At 55.0% G+C, this 23,775-nt stretch overlaps 2 protein-coding genes across 4 annotated transcripts in view; one reads left to right on the plus strand and one right to left on the minus strand.

Moving 5' to 3' along the window:
• Positions 1-8,698: 8,698 nt before the first annotated feature.
• Mark4 (microtubule affinity regulating kinase 4) overlaps positions 8,699-23,775 on the plus strand; it is a 29,914-nt gene continuing 14,837 nt past the window's right edge. The window contains exons 1-8 of one of the 2 annotated variants that reach the window (XM_051207835.1): positions 8,699-8,880; positions 15,290-15,490; positions 18,327-18,380; positions 18,511-18,559; positions 19,090-19,155; positions 19,346-19,416; positions 20,323-20,379; positions 21,859-22,095. In XM_051207835.1, the coding sequence (XP_051063792.1) occupies positions 8,830-8,880; positions 15,290-15,490; positions 18,327-18,380; positions 18,511-18,559; positions 19,090-19,155; positions 19,346-19,416; positions 20,323-20,379; positions 21,859-22,095 (786 nt within the window). In that variant the 5' untranslated portion in view covers positions 8,699-8,829. The remainder of the gene's footprint in view (positions 8,881-15,289; positions 15,491-18,326; positions 18,381-18,510; positions 18,560-19,089; positions 19,156-19,345; positions 19,417-20,322; positions 20,380-21,858; positions 22,096-23,775) is intronic. The other variant, XM_051207836.1, reaches the window with a different exon arrangement.
• Positions 8,994-23,775, minus strand: part of Ercc1 (ERCC excision repair 1, endonuclease non-catalytic subunit) — a 103,437-nt gene continuing 88,655 nt past the window's right edge. For both annotated transcript variants that reach the window (XM_051207843.1, XM_051207844.1), the window contains one exon: positions 8,994-9,003. The gene's annotated coding sequence lies outside the window, so the exon portion shown is untranslated. The remainder of the gene's footprint in view (positions 9,004-23,775) is intronic.

The following is a 23,775-nucleotide window of genomic DNA, read 5'->3' on the forward strand; positions in this document are numbered from 1 at the left end:
GTGATCCTCCTGCCTCAATCTCCTAGGCACGGCTACAGGCTTGAGCCACCACCACACCAACCTTATTTTAATTTTTGAGTCAGAAATCATGTAGCCCAGGTTGGCCTTGAACTCCCGATCCTCCTGGCTCCACTTCCTGGATTACAGTAGTGGGCCACCATGCACTTTCAGCTTCTTGGCCCTTGTAGCTCAGCTTTGAAGACTTTTACGTAGCGTGAACCTGAGCCTTCCTCTCCGGAACCTTCTATATCTCCCCAGAGCTGTTGGTTCGAAGTTCAGGCCCCTTATCATAGTCCCCGGGGTCTGTGAGCTGTACAGCTCCCTGGAGGTATTAAATCTCTGGTTCCTTTCTCTGGGCTTGCGTCTACGTGTCTCCCCACATGGAGTCAGGTCCCCATGCTTTAGATCTGTCTGCAGGCTGCCTCCTCCAGGAAGTACTCCGGGCCCTTGGGTCTCTTATAACCTCTGGGCTCCCTATGGTTCCCTCTGTGGTTGTCCCTGCCTGGGGACAGACAGGTCCCTGTCTGGTCTGAGAGCCCCGGGAGGGCAGGGCTGGGCCTGTGTCAATCATTTCTGCGTCCCTGGCTCAGAGCATGGGTCAGGCACTCTGGAATGGGTGCTAACAGGAAGCAAAGGAAGGAAAGAGGCAGAGGGTTCATTCCTTGGGGGGGAGGAGGTCATGAGGAGTAGGCCACACAGGACCTGAACTCTGTGACAAGGGACTTGGATTGTTTCCCGAGGGAACTGGTGAGCTACAGGAGGCATTTTAATTTTACCTTACTTTCAGCGTTGTGCATAGGACTCAGAGCCTGGTCAGTGTGGACCCCGGCTTCACCACTGAGATTCCTCAGCCCTGGGCCATCATTTGGCTTCATCCGCATCGTGTGTTTGTGAACATGGTCACCAGAGTGCCACAGCACTTATGAGGCAGTCCGTTCTGTCTTTCTAATGTGGGTCCCAGGGATCAAACTCAGGTCCCCAGGCTTGGCAGCACGTGCTTTACCAAGGCCCCTTGTTTTTTGTAAAATGTACACTTTAGGGTCAGCAAGATGGCAGGGGCAGTAGGATCTCTGTGAGCTTCAGGCCAGTTTGGTCTGTATAGAGGTCTATACAGTTCTAGCCAACCAGAACCTCACTATATAGACTCTGGCAAAAAGAGAGAGAGAGAGAGAGAGAGAGAGAAAGAAGATAATGTACTATCCCAACATGCATCAGGCATCAGTCCCTGGATTCTACCCCCCAGCACCAAAAAAAAAAAAAAAACCAAAACAAAACAAAAAACAAAAAACAAAACAAAACAAAATAAAAACCAAAAAAAAAAAAAAAAACAACCAAATAAATGAACTATTCCAAACATTTAAATCAATAGTCCAGCGTGATAGCCCACATGTGTAATCTCAGAGCTCAGGAGGCTGAGATGAGAGCGTCATCCTGAGTTCAAAACCAGCCTGGACCACATAGTGAGCTCCAGGGTAGCCTGGGATGCACAATGAGACCCTGTCTCACAAAACAGAGACTGGGGGCTGCAGGGTCGGCTCAGTGGTTGAGAGCACTGGCTGAGGCCCTGAGTTCGATTCCCAGCACCCACATGGCAGGCAGCTCACAGTGGTCTGAAACTCCAGCCCTAGGGGATCCAATGCCCCTATTATTCTGGCCTCTTCAGGCTCCAGTCATGAAAGTGGTGTGTTGATACACATATAGGCAGAACATGCTTACACATAAGATTAAAAAAAAAAAGACACAAAAAAACAGAAGTGGCTTTGCATTGCAGTGTCTGTGTTTTGCAACTCTGAGTTTCCCCTTTCTCTTGCTAACGTCACAGACCTGTGACATTTACTGACAAATAGCCAGGCTGCCCTGGTTCACTGTTTTAAGGGCTGTGTAATATTCCAGGCAAAATTGGGTAAATAAACCACTGGATGCTCATTGTTTTTTCTCCCCATGAACTAGGCCCATTGGAAGAATGTGAAGGGGAAGACCGCAGAACCGTGGACCCGTGGATACCTTGGAGAGAGGCCGCGGCTGTGCGTAAAATGCCCATCCACCCTGTAGGACACTTGCATTCCAGACTCTAAACCTCTGCGGTTGCTTCGGAGCCCTCCGGTTTCTATACACACCGTTTGTCAACCTCCCTCCAGTTTCCGCATCCCTATCCCTGAATGAGGTAGTCACCATAGCAACCCCCTGCTTGGAGCCCCCATGGCGGCGTAAAATTGACACACACATACATCCATGGGCACACACTATTCACACACTGATTTATTAGTCTTCCCTCTTCTGAAATGCATGCCTCACCCAGAAGTAGCTCGGGGCAGGTGGGGTGGCTCAGTGGGTAGAGGAACTTGCCACCAAGCCTGACAACTGAGTTTGATGCCTTGTATCCATGTGGTAGAAGGAGAAAACGGACTCTTAGAAGTCGTCTTCTGACCTCCACTTACACGCCAGAGCACGTGAGCGCCTGACACACGCACACAAACTTGCAATGAAACAATGCTGCGTCCCTCCCAGTACCTCCATGCCCCGTGACTGCTGATTCCAACCGAACCTAGCAATGCTCAGACTTTATTTACACTCACTCCATCAGTCGACTGCCTCCCCAGTGTGCCGCAAACCATTCCCAGCACATTCCCAGCAAATTCCCAAACTGGCAGCAGCATTTACCTCAAACCCCCCCCCCCACCTCTTTCCCCTTCCTGGCTCCGACACCTCCCTCTGCAACCTGGCTCCCGACATCCTGCCCCTTCTAACGCCCTCCGCTGCCTCCCGGTGCCCAGGCCCCTGACTCACTTCCGAGCCTCACTCAAGCCCCCAGCCTCCGGGTTCTGCAGGATGTCTAGGCCACCAGCGTTTCCCTCTGCTGGCCCCTCCTCCTCTTCCTCACTGCCAGCCTTTCCCCAAGCCCTCAGCATCGAGCTGGGTACGGTGGCACAGCCTTCTGGAATCCCAGAGCCCGCCAGGGCCCCTGGGTGGGAGGACCACACGCTTTTGAGACCCTGTGTACAGACAAACCCGCGAACCTGGTGTGGTAAGGGCTTGCCTGTAACCTTGGCCCTCGGGAGATAGAGGCAGGAGGTCAAATATCAAAAGCCTAGGCAGGGGATGTGGCTTAGTGGTGCAGCCAGTCCACCCCAGATTCCCAAACCAGTGTGGCAGAGCACAGGGCACAGAACTAAAATCCAGGAGTTCTGAACATGAAGGCGGAGGATCAGAGTGTCAATATAGGGCAATACAAGAGTTTGAGGCTAACTTGGGCTACATGAGACTGGGAAAAAAAATTCTTATTTACTTATTCAGTTAATTATTTTTGTTTCTCTTTGTGTATCCCTGGCTGTCCTGGAACTCACTCTGTAGACCAGGCTGGCTTCAAACTCACAGAGATCCACCTGCCTCTGCCTCCCGAGTGCTGGGATTAAAGGTGTGCTCCATCAATGCCTGGCTGAAAAATAATGTGTTTAAGAGTCCTCAAGGTCTGTGTTGGGGAAGTGGTCCTTTCAGGCTAACTGCCCTTAAGCCTGATTCTTACCGATGGCCACATTGAAGACCCTGATCCATCACCAGTGAGCAGACCCCATGTCCAATCCCAGCCTTGCTGGGTCTCTCTCTCGTTAATGTTATTCGTTAATTTAGTTATTTTGTCTGTGTGAAGGTCTAATGTAAGCTTTCGATACTCAGCACTCTCTGCCCTGTGGGTCTCCGAGATGGAACCCAGCTCCTCGAGGCCGAGAACATCTTTACCTGCTGAGCGGTGTTGAGAGCCCTGTCTTCTTTTTATTATTTATTTGTTCAGGCAGTCTCCATCTCTAATTCAAACTAGCTGGAAGTCTCTATATAACCCAAACTGAGCCTCCTGCCTCAGCCCCCTTTAGTGCCCTAGGGCTGGGATTGCAGGTGTTTTTTTTTTTTTTTTTTTTTTTTTTTGCCTGTAACGGGTTTTCTGGGTGCTGCACCCCTCATCTCTTGGGAGGCAGCAAGCACTGGATTCCCACTGGGCCGAACATTCCTTATCCCCCTCCTCCAAGAGTGGTCCCCAAATCTCTACAAGGCAGTCCTCCCTCTCTGGAACCCAGAGCCCTCCAGGCCTGGCCTGCACTCTGCCTTTCCCGCAACAGCCACCGCTCAGCCTCGAGCCTCCCTCTGCCCGCTCAGCCCTCCTGCCTTCCAGGTTCTGGGGGCTGGTCTGACGGGGCACCCCTCCTTGGAAGAACTTGGGGTCATGCATTCTTCACCCCCAGACACTCACCTCCTGTCTCCTGTCCGTGCCAGACCCTCTGTCCCCTCTTGCTGTCCAGTCCCCAGACTACTTGGGCCAGGACTGCTGAGAGCTTGGATCTGAGGAGGGGGGGCTTGGAGGAGGACAGTTTCCTGTCAGGAAGCCCCTCCCTCTCTGGGGCCAGGGGCTGGAAGGCCCCATTATCTGTCTGCCCTTCTAGGCCAGGCTGTGGTTGGGCCCTGCTGTGACAAGGGCCACAGCCCCCTGTCCCCACCCTTAACCCCCCCTCCCAGCTTTGCCGGAATCTGCCCGCCCTCCTGCCTGCTTTTCACGCCTCCCAAGGTAACAACACCATCCTGTGTACCCAGGGGAGACACTCTGAGCTGGACAGGGGCCCACAGCCGCACTCTAGGGTAATAGAGACCTGGATGGGGTCTCAAGGGAACATGTGTACCTCTTGTATCTCCTGCTAAGGGGACAGGACTCAGAGGAAACCCCGCTGGCCCCAGAGGCTGAGCCTGGGGACCCGGTGGGATAGCCCTGGTATGGTTTTAAAAATGTAGTTCTCAGCAGGAGGATCTCTGTGAGTTCGAGGCCAGTCTGGTCTACAGAGTGAGTTCTGAGACAGGCTCCAAAACTATACATACAGAGAAACCCTGTCTCAAAACACAAAACAAAAGTGTAATATTTATTTATTTCATGCGGGTGAGTAATTACATATATGTATGTGCATCACACTCTTGCAATGCCCAAACAGGCTAGAAGGAGACAGATCCCCTGCAACTGAAGTACAGACGGTTGTCCACTACTCTGTGTTCAGCACTGTGTGTGGGTGCTGAGAATTGAACCTGGGTCTTAATGGCTCTTAATCGCTGAGCCAGCCGGCTCTCCAGCCCCAAATTAACCCTTTTATGACTTGCGATTTAGCAAATCCTGGTGCAGTCACAGGGTTGTAGCAGAAGACGCCAGCATCTGCATCCCGGACATCTCCATCACCTTGAAGAGAATCCAGAGACTCTGATAGCCATCCCTCTGCCTCTTCCCAAAGCCCAGGGTCACCAGGAATCCACGGCTCCAGCTTCTCTCTGCGGAGTTAGGATGCGACCTTTTGTGTCCCGCTCCTTACACTAAATGTCACTTTTCAAGCTTCATCCACTTCGAAACACTTAGTCTCTGCTTCTGGGAGATGGCGTGTAGGAGGGATTGAAAAGTGGGGACAGTGAGACCCTAAGAGTGAGTACGGAGACAACAGCCTGCCCCCTGGTGGTAGACATGAGTACTGCAGCTGTCAGAGCTGGGTCCCGGAAGGCTGCAGGGCGGGGCGGGGCGTGGGGGGGCGGGTGTGCCCCACCTCAGGAACCCCATTCTATGCTGTACAGTCTTTGGGGGTCACAAGACTCCTGGAAACTCACCCAGAGTTCCTCCCTTAACATTCTCTAGCCCCCACTTTATTTTTTTTATAGATTTATTTTTATGGTTTTTTTTGTTGTTGTTGTTTTGAGACAAGGTTTTTTTTTTGTGTAGCCCTGGCTGTCCTTGAACTTTCTCTGTAGATGAGGCTGACCTCGAACTCACAGAGATCCACCTGCCTCTATCTCCCCAGTGCTGGGAATAAAGGCATGGTCATTATATATATATATATATATATGTATATATATATATATATACATACATACACACACACACACACACACACACACACACACACACACACACATATATATATATATATATATATATATATATATATATATACATTCATTCCAGGCTACCCTGGAAATCTGTGTAGACCAGACTGAACTCAGAGTCCCTCCTACCTCAGCCTCACAAATGCTGGGATGCTGGGCACCTGCTACTAATCTCGCTTAAGCGTTTTATTTGTATATGCAGTTTGGTTTCATTATTATTACTGAGGGGAAAAAAAAGAAGCCATTGCAGTTGAGAGACCAGGGTCCTGAGTTCAAATTCCTAGCATTCGGAAGACTGAGGCAGGAGGATTAAAAGTTGGAGGCTAGTCTGTGCTACACATCAAGAACATGTACAAAAAGGCAGAAAAGAATTTTAAAATTGGAGCTGGGTGGTGGTGGCACACTTCTTTAATCTCAGGACTCGGGAGGTAGAGGCAGGCGGATCCCTGTGAGTTCGAGACCAGCCTGGTCTACAAGAGCAAGTTCCAGGACAGGCTGGCCTGAAGTCCAAGATCACCCTGGGCTATGGAATGAGTCCCTGTCTCAAAAAGCAAAACCACTTACCTGGCAGGGGACTTAGCACTGTGGTAAAAATGGAATTCATTTCTCAGGGCTACAATTATGTGGATGCTCTGACCCCTCGGTTTCCCCAAATGTGGGAGGGACCGCATAATCTGTGGTAGTGAGTCTGTGTTGTAGCTCTCCACTGTTAAAGAAACCAAACCCAACTTTCCCAGGTGTAACTGGGTGTGGTGGCATTCCCTGAGGTGGAGGTAGGAGATCAAGGCCAACCTCAGTCGCACAAGAACCCAGTCTCAGGCACATAAATGCATAGGCCTGGAGGGCCGGTTCAAGGGTGAAGGTGCTTGCATTTAAGGTTGATGACCCAAGTTTAATCCTGGGAGAGTAAGAGGACACAAATGAGTTCTAAACATTGTCCCCTGACCTCCTCACGCATGCGCCCAGTTTAGTAAATTGCTCAAAATGCAATAAGGAAATAATCCTTGCTCTGCCACTCGCTGTTACTTCGGCCCTTTTCTTTTATAGCTTGTATGTGTATTTTGTGTCGGGTGTTCTGCGTGCGCGCGTGCGTGCGTGCGTGTGTGTGTGTGTGTGTGTGTGTGTGTGTGTGTAACACTGCCTCCAGGCCAGAAGAGGGCATCAGGTTCCCTGGAACTGAGTCACAGATAGTTGTGAGCTGCCCTGTGGGTGCTGGGAACTGAACCCCAGCCTCTGCAAAGACAGGTCAGTGCTCTTAACTGCTGAGCCATCTCTCCAGCTCCCCAACCTGAATATTAATATAATTTGCTTACTTGTATGCTTGCATAATTTAGTTTTTAAATAATGTTTATACTTCACAGCTAGTCCCAGTCCCATAATAATTTCTTTCTCTTTTCTGCCCTCATTCTGTTTGACAGGGTCTCGTGTAGCCCAGGCTAGTCCCAAACTCACTGTGTAGTTGAAAGGGTGCCCTAGAACTTCTGAATCTTCTAGGACATCACCATGCTTGGCAACATCTAATTTTCACCAAAGGAAACTGAGGCTTGGATAGACTTTTAAAGACAGCAGCACAGAGACCTTCCTCCCCCACCACACCCCCAGCACCTGGTTCCAGGCCAGGGTTATGCAAACCCCCTTTCTTTTCTTTGTGCTGTGTGACCTCAGCCCAGCTCTCACCCTCTCTGGTCTATTTGGCCCTGCAGGCCTATACCTGTTTGGGCTTCCAGCTTGAGAGGAAAGAAACCCAGGCTCCCTCCCCCTAATTATACAGACTGGTAAAGTGAGGCCAGCTGGGGCTGCCTGTCACCCACCAGGAAGGGTGCAAGTCACTGCACTCTCTACCTCTGGTGGAGAGCCAGCACAAGCTCCTCCATCTCTGTCTCCTCTTCACCCCACAGCCTGGCTTCAGTTTTGTTTTTCGTTTGTTTGTTTCTGAGACAGGATCTTGCTGTGTAGTCTAAGCTGGTCTCTAACTCACAGCAACTCAGCCGAGTATTAGGATGACAGGCACGCACAGCCCTCTCTCTCTCTCTCTCTCTCTCTCTCTCTCTCTCTCTCTCTCTCTCTCTCTCTCTCTCTCTCTCTCTCTCTCTCGTTCTTTATTCCTTTTCTCTGCAGATCTGTATCTGCAGATCTCAACTTCTTGAGTTTCTCTTTGTCTCTTTCGTGTGTCCCCCCCCCTCCGCCTTGGTACCTGGTCTCTGTCTGTCTCTCTGTCTCTCCTCTGTCTCTCTCTCTGTGTCTCTCTCCGTCCCCGTTCTGCCCTCGGTCCTTTGGTCTCTGCCCTTGGCTTCTCTGTCCCTCTTTGTCACTCTGCTTCTCGCGGCTGTCAGGATGTCCCTGTGTCTGTGTGTGTCTCTCCCATCTCTCAACATCTCCCTCTGCTCTCCCCGGCATCTGTCTGCCCTTCTCTTGGCCGAGGACTCCCGGTTCTCCTGTGAGAACTTGCCGGGGACCGGCGCGCCCAGACCTGCCTCCGCCCCCAGAGCCCCCGAGCCGGCCTGGGCCTGTACCTTTAAGAGCCGGCGGCGGGGGCGGGGCCTCCCCGGGCCCCGCCCCGGGCCCCGCCCGCCCCTCCCCCTGACGTCCCTTCCTCCCCGGCCCCGCGGTCGCCTCCCTGTGCCGCCGCCCCGGGCCGGCTCCGCGCCCCCTCCCCGGCCCCCGCCCGTGCACCGTCCTGCTTGCCGGCCGCCCAGATGGCGCCCCGGGTCCCCCTTGCGCGGGGCCACTAGGGCGCTCGGTGCCTCCCTCCCCCGGCTGCGCGCTCGCTCGCTCGCTCGCTCGGCGAGGACTCGGGCGTCCGCGGCGCCCGGCTCTCTGAGCTCGCGTCCCCAGGTCGGCTGGGGGGGGAGGGGAGGAGAGGGGACCCCGCGATCCCCACCCCCCCCACGCGGCCACCCCGCCCCCGGCCCTCCCGGGACCCCAGGGAAGATGTCTTCGAGGACGGCGCTGGCCCCGGGCAACGATCGCAACTCGGACGCGGTAAGTGGGGCCCGGCCCCTCGGGGAACCTGGCTCGGGGCGCAGCCTCGCAGCCGCCGGCCCCGACGCCTCTGCCGGCCGCTCGGCCCCCACCGCCGCTCCCCACGACTTTGAGGCCTCGGTGCTCCCTCCTCCCGCAGCCCGGGCCCAGCCCGACCCCTAGGGGCGCCCCTGCCTCCCGACCCTTCCCGTCCCTCTGCAGAGCGCTGGCTTCCGCCCGGTCCCGGCCCTCCAGGAAGCCCCCTCCCCTGCCCGCCGGAGCCCTCCCTCCCCGGCCGCCGGCTCTGTCCCCTTCTGGCTGCCCGCAGCCTCGGCTCGACCCTTCCCGGCTCGCTTCCCTCCCCCCGTCCCCAGCCAGGCCTGACCCGGCCTGGCCCTGCTGCTGCCTTCGCTGCCTCCTGTTTGTCCGGGTGCTGGCTCCCCTCACCGCCCCTAGTCCGTCCCCAGCAGCCGCCTCCCCCAGGAAGCCAAATGCCACCTGGGCCCAGGGCCCTGCCTGGCTCCTTCAAGGTGTCTCTGCTCCCTGGCCTGGCCCTGCTCGGCCCGGCAGCCCTGCCCTTGGACCCTTGGCGCTGCTGGGCTCCCCGAGCTGCGACCCAGACTCGCCTGGTCTCTCTACAGGAAGTCTTGGCTTCCAGGCTGCAGGCTTCCATCCCTGGGCTTGGGTTTCCAGGCCCTGGACCAGGCTGACTCCTGGCCTCCTCCTGAGCCTCCTCAGCTTGCAGGCAAGCCCCAGCCCGCCTCCCAGGGTCCTGACCCGTCCTCACACCCCTCCCCAGGACTCCCGCTAACTGGAGCCCCCTTTCCATGCTAGGCTTTTCTCCTCCGCTTCCTGCCCCCCAGATGTGCACCCCCAGACTCTCAGGCTCTAAACCTTCCTTCCCCTCTGGCGTTGCTCTGCCCATGCCTTTGACTTCCCCGTGCTGGGCCCTTATAGCCCTGACTTTTGAGAGTTTCCTGAGCCTGGAGCTTCAGCTCAGGGATCCTGGCTGCACCCTGCCTTCCATCCCTGGGCTCCCTTCTCTCACAGCACGCCCCCCTCCGCATTTCCCATAATTCTGACAGCTCTCCAGGTCCCTAAAAACCAACTCATCAATCCATTCCCCCTAGGATGTGGCTTCCTCCACCACCCTCTCACCCCCAGAGCCCAACCAGACACTTGGTTTTGAGACAGGGTTTCTCTGTGTAGCCCTGGCTTTCCTGGAACTCGCTCTGTAGACCAGGCTGGCCTCGAACTCACAGAGATCCACCTGTCTCTGCCTCCTGTGTACAATCAGAGGCCTTTGTCTGTCTCGGTGATGTCACAGATACTCCAGTCTGCCCCTCTCCCCTACTGCCCCAAGTTTCAAGTTGGAGGTTTCAACCAGCCCCACCCACTTTGGGTTCCCGGGTCTTGGGTTCAAATGCTGCCTCCATGTGCCAGGTAGCATTGTTTGTGTCTTCAGGCTCCTGGCTCTCCCTCTCTGAACCTGAATCTTGCCTTGGAAAGTATGTATGTGTTGGGGAGGTGGGGGGTAACGACTCGAGTCCCGCAAAGAATTACCGGAGGCATGTGGGTGAAGGCTGGTACACAGGCGGCGCTCATGGCTGTTGGCTGCTGGTGTGACTGTGGCTCTGAGTCAGAAGGCGCGTTGCTCTCAACTGCAGCTGTCATTAGTTGTCAGGCAAGCTCACAGAGTCTGCTTCAGGCCCAGTTTCCTTGTCAAGTGGGTTGGTGGCTGCACCTCCCCGACAGGGACTTCCTCAGCTCACGAGTTGTGGCTATTGCTACCTTAATTATTCAAATAGACCTGGGTTCACATCACTTTGCTGTGTGACCTCGGGCCAGTGACCTCACTTCTCTGAGCCTGCATTCCCAAATCTTTCTCTTTCCCACGCTCCTAAGATTGTTGGCGCTTAGTGGGGATACTCGATGGGTGGTTCTGCCCCCCCCCACAACTCCAGTAGAAAGTGGGACTGTGTCTTGGCTGAAGTGACACCCATCTCTCCGTGCAGTCTGAGGCTTCAGACCCCTCTCTGCTACCTGGTGACAGCTACATAGGGACACACACACTCTTCTACCCCAACTTCTAGGGCTCACAGACCAGGGGCCTGCTTCCCTGTGTTCCTTAGCAACGGGCCTGGCCTGGCGTTAGAGCACTGGTCCATCAGGACCGGGCCAGCTGGTGGTGCTGGCTGGGTTAGCGCCTGCCTCTGACCCCTGGGGGCGTTGTCCCAGCTGCCCCCTGAGCAGGGGTCCCCTCGGCCATTCAGCCTTCAGTGGATTGCCTTCCTGTGCGCCCGGGAGCCCACTGGCAGCACCCAACAGGGATTCTTCTCCAGGCTGTTGGCTCAGCAGGGACCAGAGACCTTATTTCACATCTCCAACACCCGCCCGCCCCTCCTGGGTGCCAGGAGCTGTGAGCAGACTCTGGCATCTGGGAGGATCCGTACTCAGGAGCCTGCAGCTGAGCCAGAGTCCGGGGCCTGCTCATCCACACACCGCCGCCGGGTGCCCTTGGGCCAGCGCTCTCTCCATCAGCCTTGGAGAAGCTTGAGTCTAGGCTTGAGAATGCTCTTTGTGACCGGACTCACAGTGGAGCAGGGATGCAGGGAGAGGCGGTGAGGGAACCCGGTGGAGCTCAGAACCAAGCAGCCTGGGGGAGTCTTTTTCTTTTTCAGAAGTAGCAGGTACTGTACCATAGGCCAGGGCTCTGCCTACCACATCTGTAGCACAGTATTGGGGGTTAAAAAGCCAGGGCTTGAGCATGCTGCACAGGAGCTCTACCACTGAGCCACACCCCAGCCCCTCACTGGGGGATTCTAGGCAGGGGCTCTACCACTGAGCCACACCCCAGCCCCTCACTGGGGGATTCTAGGCATGGGCTCCACCACTGAGCCACACCCCAGCCCCTCACTGGGGATTCTAGGCAGGGGCTCTACCACTGAGCCACACCCCAGCCCCTCACTGGGGGATTCTAGGCAGGGGCTCTACCACTGAGCCACGCCCCAGCCCCTCACTGGGGGATTCTAGGCAGGGGCTCTACCACTGAGCCACGCCCCAGCCCCTCACTGGGGGATTCTAGGCAGGGGCTCTTCCACTGAGCCACACCCCAGCCCCTCACTGGGGGATTCTAGGCAGGGGCTCCACCACTGAGCCACACCCCAGCCCCTCACTGGGGGATTCTAGGCAGGAGCTTTACCACTGCATTGTGTACTCCTTTCTTTGTGTGTGTGTGTGTGTGTATGTATGTGTGCTCACCTGTGGAAGACAGAGGTCAGAGGTCAGCTTTGGGCATCTTCCTCTATTACTCTCCAACCTTAGTTTCTGAAATACTCCGTCTTCAGTGAACTTAGAGATTCTTGTTTCAGCTAGACCGCCTGGCCAGCAAGTGCCTAGTATCGCCTACCTCTACTCTCTCTCCACCCGCACCCAGGTGTGTTCCGCCATGCCCAGCTTTTATGTGGGTACTGGAATCTGAACTCAAGTCCTCACACTGGCTCAGTAAGCACCTTACCACGCCAGCCATCTCCCCATCCCCCTCAACTCTCATTCTAATTTTAATTTTGAGACAAGATCTTGGGAACTTGAAATCCTCCTGCCTCGGTTTCCCAAGCAGCAGAGTCCACTGGCTCACTCCACCACGCCGGCTCCCCACGTGGTTTTTACTAGATGAATGACACCATCCGCCAAGTCTTGTGCAGACAAGCACCTCACCCACACTCGGTTCCCAACGGAGCCCAGTGAGGGAGGCCCCTGTGCCCCCACAGTCCAGAGAGCAACAAAGGCTGGGACTGGATAGGAGCCAGCCACATCCACACAGCTTCCTCACAAGAGGCTAGAGGGCAAAGCCCACCAAGCCTGCCATGCATCCCGGCTACCTGGGAAGCAGAGGCCAGCAGAACTTAAATTCAAGAACTGTCCGGAAAACGGAGTGAGTTCAAGGCCAGCCTGGGCAACTCAGTGAGATCCTGCCTCAGGAACTCGTGAAAGAACTGAGAGATAGTACAGCACGTGTTAATCAGGGGTGGGGGTGTGGCTCAGTGGTAGAGCCCCTGCCTAGAATCCCCCAGTGAGGGGCTGGGGCGTGGCTCAGTGGAAGAGCCCCTGCCTAGAATCCCCCAGTGAGGGGCTGGGGTGTGGCTCAGTGGAGGAGCACTCCTCTAAGTTATGAACAAAAGACAAGAACAGGTGTAGAAGTATGGGTCAGTCTAGTGTAATACCTGTAAAAAAAAAAATGTCAGTTTGGCATAATGGCTGAGTTCAGATCCCAGCTCCAGGCCTCAGTTTCCCCTGCCTGTAAAATGGGGGCGATGGTACGTAGGCTGTCCATGCCGGTTGTTGCTGTGGGGTGGCAGAGCTCCCCCGCCACAGGCAGCCCAGGCCTCAGCTCTCTGTCTGTCTGGCCTTCTCCCTGCCTCCCTGCCCTGTGCCCCGTTTCCCTGAGCTGTGAAGAGGACATGGAGGGAGGCCCAGTCCCTGGAGGTTCCCAGTCAGGGCAGGGCAGGCCAGCGGGGACAGAGGAGCTGATGGCGTGGGAGATGGCAGGGCAGGGCACATGTCACCCTCAGGCAGGGTGGCGGAGGGCGGTCAGGATGAAACAGTGTTTCACGCAGAGGTGGACAGAATGGCCAGCACGGGACGCTGGGGCAGGATGAAGACTTCTATTGTTTGCAGGAGAATCTGAGGGAACAATGATGGCAGGACAGCATCTCCCCCGCCCCGTCTAAGACCCTAGCAGAAGCTCCCCGAGCCCGTACCCGTTCCGAACTCGAGCTCTCTGTTCACGTAGACATGTGGCTGATCAGGAGAGTCACTTATAAATTAAGTACAAGGTGGGCATGGTGGCACAGGCTTGTCATCCCTGTACTTGGGAGGCTGAGGCAGGAGGATCAGGAGCTTAGGGCTAACCTGGGCCACCTGAGACCCTGTCTGGGCTGTAACATAAAGCCTGACATGCATGTGTTCCCAGCCCTTAGGAGGCAGAATCAGGTGGCCAGCCTGGGCTACAGCGTAAGACCAAGTGTCAATAAATAAATAAAACCCCAAAAAACAGATTTAAAAATTAAAGAAAAAAATAAGTCAATAAGTAGGGTACCGCAAGAAAGGCATTCTAGCCATAGGGAATTGAAGGTCTTCTCCAGTTACATGGTAAGTTCAAAGCCATCCTGGGCTACTGAAGACCCTGTCTCAACCACCCCCCCAAAAAAAAGAAGAATATAAAACTCTTTTGTTAGAGTCTTTTCTCCTTCCTTCCTTCCTTCCTTCCTTTCTCCCCCTCTCCCCCCAACATAGGGTTCTCTGTGTAGCCCTGACTGTTCTAGGATTCTGTGTAGATCAAGCGGGCCTCGAACTCATAGAGATCCACCTGCCTCTGCCTCCTGAGTGCTGAGATTAAAGGTTCTCAAGAGCCAACAGTGCCTGACTTACTGCTAAGAGTTTCCAGTGTAATTTTTTCAAACCATGGAAAACTGGCGGGTAGGAAGGGGCCACTGTAGAAATGACTGGGATGTATTTGCAGGGTGTAGAATTGAGGGGCTGGAAGGCTGGCTGTGGTGACTTCAGGCCCGTAATCCCAGCGCTAGGTGGGCCAAGGCCAGAGTATTGAGGGTTCAAGGTCACCCTTGGCTAAATAGCAAGTTGGAGGGAAGCCTGGGCTACTTGAGATCCTCTCCCAACCTCCCCATTCTCCCACCCCAAGAAAAATAGACTTGGGGCTAGCCCAGGGGTGTTGACGGGTAAGATAAGGTGCTTGGGATTTGTGCCGGCGGGGAAGGAGTGTTGCGTCTGGATGGAGGTCGACGTTCATTGGGGGTTGAGGTTGGCAGCGTTTGGAACGATGAAATCCGGATGCTGGCAGCCCCGGGCGTGAGAAGGGGGGGTCTCGGAAGCCCCTGTTTTTGTACATCGCTGGGCGTAGAACCCTAAGCCTCGTGCCAGGGAAGCAAGCACTCCGCCCACCACTGAAATGCTTCCCAGGCACTTGGTTTTGCTTGAGACTGTGGTGATTCACAATTATCACAGCCACTGAGAAGTAGGGGAGGACGGGACAGTAAGGCTGGCCCTGGGATACATAGTGCCCAACCTGGGCACTAGGAGGAGCTTCTCTCAACAAAACAAAAGGAGTAGCTTGCTATGTAGCCCAGGCTAGCCTGGAACTCAGCATAGTGGAGGATGCCATTCTACCTGCCTCCAGCATCCAGAGTGCTGGCCCCCAGGGCTTGATGCCTGCTAGGCAAGCTCTCCACCACCTAGGCACAGCCCCTGCTGGAGGCCTCTGTGGGGGTAGAGGTGGTGACCCAAAAGCGTTGTTCATTGTTTCCCTACCACCCTGGTTTGCAAAGAGATTGGAGGGCACAGTGGCCGGAGCTCCGGAGAGCCACCCACCTGGCCCTCGGCTCGGGTGCTCACATGCTTTCTCTCCACGCAGCATGGCACCTTGGGCAGTGGCCGATCCTCGGACAAAGGACCATCCTGGTCTAGCCGTTCCCTGGGCGCCCGTTGTCGGAACTCTATCGCCTCCTGCCCCGAGGAACAACCCCATGTGGGCAACTACCGCCTGCTGAGGACCATCGGGAAGGGCAACTTTGCCAAGGTCAAGCTGGCCCGGCATATCCTTACGGGTCGGGAGGTGAGTGCAGATGACCAGATGACAGAGGATGGGCACTGGATGGCAGGGCAGGGCAGTTCAGGAGGTTCGAGGTCAGCACTGGTCCTGGTTGGCCTTCTAAACAGGGAAATCCTCCACTTATCAAAATTTAAAGTTGGTTTTATTTTGTTTTGAGGCAGGGTCTCTCTAAATAACCCTGGCTGTCCTTGGACTCCCTAAATAAACTAGGCTGGCCTCAAACTCATAAGGAGCCACCTGCTTCTGCCTCTTTCGTGATGGGATTAAAAGTGTGAGCCTCTGCGCCTGACCTAAAATTTATAAAGTGTGGTTTTTTTTAAATGTTACTTTTATTTGTTTTGTTTTGTCTTGTTTATTGAGACAAGTGCTGTTGAACTCGGAGATCTGCCCAACTCTACCTCCTGAGTGCTGTAATTAAAGGCGTGTGCTTGCCACACCTGGTCTTAATGTTATTTTTAACTTTGTGTGTGTGTGATTGTGTGGTGTGTGTGGTGTGTGTGTGTGTGTGTGATTGTGTGGTGTGTGTGTGTGTGATTGTGTGGTGTGTGTGTGTGATTGTGTGGTGTGTGTATGTGGTGTGTGTGTGTGGTTGTGTGTGTGGTGTGGTGTGTGTATGTGGTGTGTGTGTGGTTGTGTGGTGTGTGTGATTGTGTGGTGTGTGTGATTGTGTGGTGTGTGTGATTGTGTGGTGTGTGTGATTGTGTGTGGTGTGTGTGATTGTGTGTGGTGTGTGTGATTGTGTGGTGTGTGAATGTGGTGTGTGTGTGTGGTGTGTGTGTGATTGTGTGGTGTGTGTGGTGTGTGTGGTGTGTGTGTGTGTGATTGTGTGGTGTGATTGGTGTGTGTGTGGTTGTGTGTGTGGTGTGTGTGTGATTGTGTGGTGTGTGTGTGTGTGATTGATGTGTGTGTGGTGTGTCTGTCTGTCTGTCTGTGCGTGGGAATACAAGGCCACAGAGGTCAGAAGAGGGCATCAGAGCTTCTGGCGTTGTAGTCACAGGCACTTAGCACTTAGGAGTTGCCTGACTGTGGGTGCTGGGACAGACGCTGTCCCGTGGAAGAGCAGCAAGCGGTCTTACGTGCTGAGCCATCTCTCTAGCCCCTGCTTGCTTAGATTTTTCCGGAACAGCCCCGGTAGGAAAAGAAAATGAGTTAGAAAGTTCCCTGAATTGTCAGAAGTCTTAGGTGACAGGTGTGTTGCCTGCCTTCCTCTTCGGGTTTCTAGTATTTTTATTGTATTGTTTGTTTGTTGTGTGTGTGTGAGAGAGGGAGGGACCAAATATGACATCAGGGGTCTTTACCTCTCACCTGTTTACCTTCTGACCGGTTCTGTCATTAAACTGCATCCACTGTCCTGCTCCCAAGTCCATCTCAATGCTGGGGTGTAAGAGGCTGGGGCGTGGCTCAGTGGTGGAGCCCCTGCCTAGGATCCCCCAGTGAGGGGCTGGGGGTGTGGCTCAGTGGTGGAGCCCCTGCCTAGAATCCCCCAGTGAGGGGCTGGGGCGTGGCTCATCGGAGAAGCCCCTGCCTAATGGTAGAGGGGCTGCCTGGCTTGTACAAGGCCTTGGATTTGGTTAAGGACCAGGCATGGTGGCTCATGGGGCTGGGGGGGAATCTCCCCTGTGAGTTTGGAGACCAGCCTGGTCTACAGAGTGAGTTCCAGTCTATCTAGGGCTTTTAAAAAAGCAAAACAAATCCTAAGAAACAGAATGGCAGGCTGGTATTGCTCATCAGTGTAAATATAGATTAAAACCTTTTTCCTTTTTGAAATGGGTTTTTGCTAGATTGACGGAGGCTCAAGTCAAAACTCCTTTTAGTTTTGTTTTTTTTTCCATTTATTTGTTTTGTGGGTGTGCATGTGTACAGAGGTCAGAGGGCACCCTGCAGGAATTAATTCTCTTATTTTACCCCATGGGTTCCAAGGCTCAAACTCAGGCTGTCAGGCTATGCGGAAATACCTTTACCTGCCGAGCTGTTTGACCCTCCCCCCCCCCCCCCCCCGTGCCCCCATCTCAAAGACAGTATTAGGGATAGAATCGGGCAAATGAATTAGCACCAGCCGTGTGATAACAGCGCTGGGCCCCTCCCAGGAAAGAATTCGTTTTCATTCCACACTTTATGCTTGCGCTTGCTCACATTTACAGATGAAAGGAACCATATGATCGTCTCAATACTGGCCTGGAAAGTACCTGACAGAATTCTCAAAAACCCATGTGTGAGAATCCGGCAAGGGCACAGGCTGTTCCCCATATGTGGGGTACGGATTCCATTCCAGAGGTTGCTTCCCCCCCAAAAAAAATAGATTTATTATGTTTGTTTTAAATTTCTACGTTTATTTTGCCTTTTTTTTGAGACAGGGTCTCCCTGCTGTCCTAGAACTCACAGAGATCCCCCCCCAAGTGCTCCGCCACACCTGTTGTAAAATTTATTTACTAATTTATTTAAATTGTGTGTCTATGTTTCTGTGAGTGGATATGTGCATGAGTACAGGGGACCAAGGAGGCATTGGGCATTTTGTAACTAGAGTTACTGACGGTTGCCAGCCGCCAGGTGGGTGCTGGGAAATGAACTCTGCAGGGTCCTCTGCATGAACCATCGCTGTGCTTAACATCTCTCCAGCCCCTGGCTGGCCCGGAACTTGCTATGTAGACCAGGCTGACCTCTGCCTCCCCACTGTTGGCGTGATGAGCATGGACCATCATCCTTAGCTCAGTTAAGGCTTGATTAACATTTGGTATTTAAGATAATATTTCACGTGTCTCATGTAACCCATGCTGGTCCCAACTTTGCTATGTGATCTGAGCTGGGGGATTTTGACCTTCCCGCCTTCTTACACCTCTAGGTCGCCATCAAGATCATTGATAAAACCCAGCTGAACCCCAGTAGCCTGCAGAAGGTGAGGCCCAGAGAGGGGCCCGGGTGGGAACGCAGTGCCGGGTGGGAGGTGGGGCCGAACCAGGCCTGGCGGGGAAAGGTCCCCAAACCCGTTCCCCTCACCCCTGTTCTTCCTTTCTGACCTTGCCCAGCTGTTCAGAGAAGTCCGAATCATGAAGGGACTCAACCACCCCAACATCGGTGAGGAGGGGACAGGCGGCCGCCGGAAGCAGGCCAGGGGTGGAGCCTTGGGAAGGGAGAGTGAGACCTTATTACAGAGACCCAGTGACTCTGGGCAAATGGCTTCCTTCCCTGAGCTTTGCTTGGCCTCCTGGAGTAAGCATCTGTGTCCAGGTTGTAACGGCTGGATAAGATGAGCCCTGTGATACATTGTATTCGGTTCCTGTGAACCCGTATGCTGTCATTAGTAAGGCAGAGGAGAGGAACACAGTTCAGCCTCCTGGATGTGGCAGCCGCATGTATTTACCATGTAAGTGCTGATGCTGGCAGCGGGCACAGGTCCCAGGCCTCATCAGGCTGGAACTCTCCTGCAGGGAAAGGAGGCTGAGCGGCCTGGAAAACCCGGGCTGCCAGTAGGAAGCCATTGAGAGAGCCTCGGAGGTTGTGGCGGAAGGCCTGTGGTGATTGGCAGGTGGCTGCGGGCTCTGGGTGGAGAATGGGGCTCTCCCACTCTCACCTAAGCCCGAGTCCTCCCCCTCCCCTCCCCCTAGTCAAGCTCTTTGAGGTGATAGAGACTGAGAAGACGCTGTACCTGGTGATGGAGTATGCCAGTGCAGGTGAGGCCCTGCCCCCACGCCCTGCTCCCGGCATACCCTGCTCCCCACACCCTGCCCTCATATGCCCCCTGCACCCCACGCCCTGCACCCCACACCCTGCCCTCATATGCCCCCTGCACCCCATGCCCTGTGCTCACACACCCTCCTGCCCTCTGGATCCAGTGTTGACCCTTTTCCTCTCCATCTGCAGGAGAAGTGTTTGACTACCTCGTGTCCCATGGCCGCATGAAGGAGAAAGAGGCCCGAGCCAAGTTCAGACAGGTGAGAGGCAGGGTGCCCCTGGCTCCTGGGAAGAGGGTGCGTGCTGAGCGGCGTGCCGTGCAGATGCTCAAGTTCAGGGGTGAGGATGTGCAGGGACTCGGGTGGGAGGCGGCCGTTGGGGACCTGGGGGATACAAGTGAGGGAGGTGGGTGTAGCTGCGGAGGCCGGGGTGAGGGTCGGGAGGATGGGAAAAGTGTAACAAAGCTGGGTGGTCCCCCAGCGCTCGAGGATCGAGACCGGGGGAGAGGGGGGTCCGGAGCTCAAGGTCGTCCTGGGCCACGCAGAACTTGGGGCTAGCCTGGGCTATATGAGGGTGTGTCACGAAAGGGATGGAGGAGGGAGGGAACCCGATATGCTGGGAAGATGGCTCCGTGGATGCAAGAGCTGCTGAGCCAGCCAGAGGGTGGGTGGGCGGGCGGGGTGGGCTGGGTGGCTAACCTCCACCGCGGCACCAGGAGACAGAGATGGACGGGTTCACTGTGGCTGGGTAACCATGCTGGCTAGATTGGCAAGCTCTGGGTTCAGCGAGAGAGACACCCTGCCCCATAAATACAGTAGAGAACAATTGAGGCAGGCCCCATGTCAACCTCTGCACGCACGCACGCACGCACGCGCTGACTGACGCGCGCACGCGCACACACACACACACAGTCTACAGAATTTACAGAGAAAGGTATGTGGGTCCTCGCGGTGTGTGTGTGTGTGCGCGCGCACGCGTGCGTGTTTGTCTGTGCACGTGTGTGCGTGCACGTGCACATGAGCGATCTGACTGTGAGAATATCCGGTATCGGGGTGCTGAAGTGTGCCGAGGTCCTGTGGGCCTCAGCCTTTGCCCAGAGGAGGTACTGGGCATGGAGGTCGGCTGTGGGCGGTGGCTCCATGACGGCTGACTGTCTTCTACTGCAGATTGTGTCAGCTGTACACTACTGTCACCAGAAGAACATTGTACACAGGGATCTAAAGGTAAGCCCCTCCCACTGCGACTCCAGGCTCCAGCCCTGCCAGCCCGGCCTCCCTCCCCAGCTGCCACCCGGTTCCCAGGGTTCTTCCCCAGGCATTTGTGCTGGGGCGTTGGGACCAAGTGTCCCAGGATGGCCTCTGGGAGGACACCAGGGTATGATAAGGTATCAGTATTCGGCCTTCAGTGCCTGGATGTATCTCTGACCATCGTTCTTTCTGACCTCTGGAAGCCGTGAGAACGGCACTTTCAGGTCCAGGTCACTCAGCGCAGGGCTTAGGATGACACAGGGCACACAGCACCAGCAGCGGCGGATGGGAAAGGGACCCTAGGGCCCCGCCCAGCCTCTCTGGTGACTCCAAATCAAAGAGCACGGAAGTCGAAGTCCGGATAGCCCAGTAGGCTCCGTGCAGACCGGTCTGGGTCGCCTTTGTGAGCACCTACTATGTGCTGGGCTGGGCACTAAGGGCTCTAAAGACAAACTGCCTGGGGACCAGAGTTGTTTCTTCATCTTTCAGAGCCCTGGGGGAGGGTTGCCATCCCACCCAACCCACGTGGTGGAAGGAGAGAGAGCTGACTTTATAGTTTGTGTACGACTCCCACCCCACTCCCCAGCCATGCCCACATAATAATAAATAAAAACAGCAGTGGAAACCCGGGGGCCAGCTCAGTGTGGCCCGTACCTGCCTGAAATCCCAGAACTTGGCAAGTAGACACAGCAAGGGCACTTTGTTTGACACTCACGAGGTCTTGGGTTCAGTCTGAGCCACAGGGGACGAATGAGAATCAACAGAAGTTTAGGGCCAGCCTCAGCTACGCTGTCCCAAAATAACAACAACAGCAACAGCAAACCCTGGGGTGTGGCTGGTCTCACCTGTAATTCCAGCTCTCGAGAGGATGAGGCTGGAGCATGACCGTAGGTTTGAAGACAGCCTGGGCTGAAATGCAAGCCTCGTGCGGGCTGCAAGCCTGTGGCCTCGGCACTTAGGACGTGGTTGGGACATAGCCTGGGCTGTGCAGTGAGGTCAAAGCCACATAGACCCTGTCTCAGCAACAACAAAAAGGAAGCCTGGTTGCAGACATTTTAAGTAGGCTTGGAAGCCCACTGTGGAATGGCTGTGGAAACAGGATACTGGCTGTGGCTGTGAGGCAGACAGGCACTTTGCCATCATCCTTCAGCCCGCTGGTTGGTTGATGGGGAGAATTAACCTGGAGCTTGTGCGCCACCTAGTGAAGGAGACTGGAATTGACCAAAGTGGTTTCCCAGGTCCAAGGCTGGCCCGTGGCCCCTCAGATGTCGGGAAAGGAAATGTTACCAGGCTGCGGGCATGGCTCCCTCTGAAGAGCGTTAGCCTAGCATGCACAGAACCACATTTACTGGGTGTGGTGGCCCTGAGGAGGTAGAGACAGGAGGATGGCAAGTTAGGTCAACCAGGCTCCACAGTGAGCCTCTCTTCACCCTCTGGCCTCTCGTTTCCTTTCAGGCAGAGAACCTGTTGCTGGATGCAGAGGCCAACATCAAAATCGCCGACTTCGGCTTCAGCAATGAGTTCACACTGGGCTCGAAGCTGGACACCTTCTGTGGGAGCCCCCCGTATGCCGCCCCAGAGCTGTTCCAGGGCAAGAAGTACGACGGGCCAGAGGTGGACATCTGGAGCCTTGGTGTCATCCTGTACACACTGGTCAGCGGCTCTCTGCCCTTCGATGGGCACAACCTCAAGGTGCCAGGGACAGGGCGGCAGGGTCAGCCGGGCTCGAGGTCACAAGGTCGGACAAGGCGCAAGGGTGACCTGGGTGCCTGGTGCCTGGAGGGAAGCCCATGTGACCAGTGATACTGGCGCCCAAGCTGTGAGCTGCATAGCTGGAGGATTTGGGTTCTAGTATTGACCTGCTTGGGGGAAAATGTTAGAAACTTCTGGGCCATGCCCCATTTTTCAGATCTACTGTGCGTAAGAGAGGCAGAAACATGGCAGGAGGGAGGGACTTCTAAAACAATGGCAGAAGGGCAGCGCAGGGCTTCATTTGTGTGCAATGCCCAGAACAGGGAAATCCACATAAAGCAGACTAGTGGTTACCCAAGGTCAGGGTGGAGGAAAGGAGAACAGCTAAGGGGCTCAGGGGTTTTACTGTGTGAGTATGACTAGGGGTGGGACTGAGGGCAAAGTGCTCCACCCCTGAGCCACGCCCCAGCCCATCACTGGGGGATTCTAGGCAGGGGCTCTACCCCTGAGCCACGCCCAGCCCCTCACTGGGGGATTCTAGGCAGGGGCTCCACCCCTGAGCCACGCCCCAGCCCCTCACTGGGGGATTCTAGGCAGGGGTTCTACCCCTGAGCCATGCCCCAGCCCCTCACTGGGGGATTCTAGGCAGGGGTTCTACCCCTGAGCCACACCCCAGCCCCTCACTAGGGGATTCTAGGCAGGGGCTCCACCCCTGAGCCACGCCCAGCCCCTCACTGGGGGATTCTAGGCAGGGGCTCTTATCTACCACTGAGCCACGCCCCAGCCCCTCACTGGGGGATTCTAGGCAGGGGCTCTACCACTGAGCCACGCCCCAGCCCCTCACTGGGGGATTCTAGGCAGGGGCTCTACCGCTGAGCTACGCCCCCAGCCCCTCACTGGGGGATTCTAGGCAGGGGCTCTACCACTGAGCCACGCCCCAGCCCCTCACTGGGGGATTCTAAGCAGGGGCTTTACTACTGAGCCACACCCCAGCTCTCATAGGGCTTCTTTTAAAATGATTAAAAAAAATATTTTAAAATGAATTGTGGTGATGATGGTGTATTCACCAGACATACTAAAACACCCTCAGAATTGTGATTTTACAAACTGGTTTTAATGCCATATGGAATGGGACATGCCCGTCCCGTCATTCTAGCACTGAAGACACTGAGGCAGGGGGATGCCAAAGTCGTCTTGGGCATCTTAGCGGCGTACTGTCTCACAGAAGTCAAAGGAAGCTGAGGCTGTAACCCGGTGTTCCGCCCTCATCACCACAAGAAAGCAAAGCCAGACAGAAAGATTCCACCCAAATCCGCTGCACATTCCTACAGAGGGTCAAGGCAGAAAACAAAAGGATGTACAAAACAGAAAATGTTACCAGCTGCTGCCCGGTGCTGGGAGGGACACAGAACCCAGATAATTGGGAGTTACTGAAGTGTGGGGTGTGTGTCATCAGGGTGATTCGAAGGTGGGTTTTTTTTTTGTTGTTGTTGTTGTTTTTGGTTTTTTCCCTTTGAAGTTTCTGCTTTGAAACATTGCCAGTACACAGAAAAGTTGCAAGGAGCGAGTAGAGACACGCAGTACTTTTCAGGAGGTCCACGCTGGCCGGCATCCAGCCCCGGAGCTGCCTGTGTCTTACACGTAGCCATGTCATTATTGATGCCCCAGTGGACAGTTCAT

The sequence above is a fragment of the Phodopus roborovskii genome, unplaced genomic scaffold (assembly GCF_943737965.1).
Source record: "Phodopus roborovskii unplaced genomic scaffold, PHOROB, whole genome shotgun sequence".
In the NCBI taxonomy this organism is placed as follows: domain Eukaryota; kingdom Metazoa; phylum Chordata; class Mammalia; order Rodentia; family Cricetidae; genus Phodopus; species Phodopus roborovskii.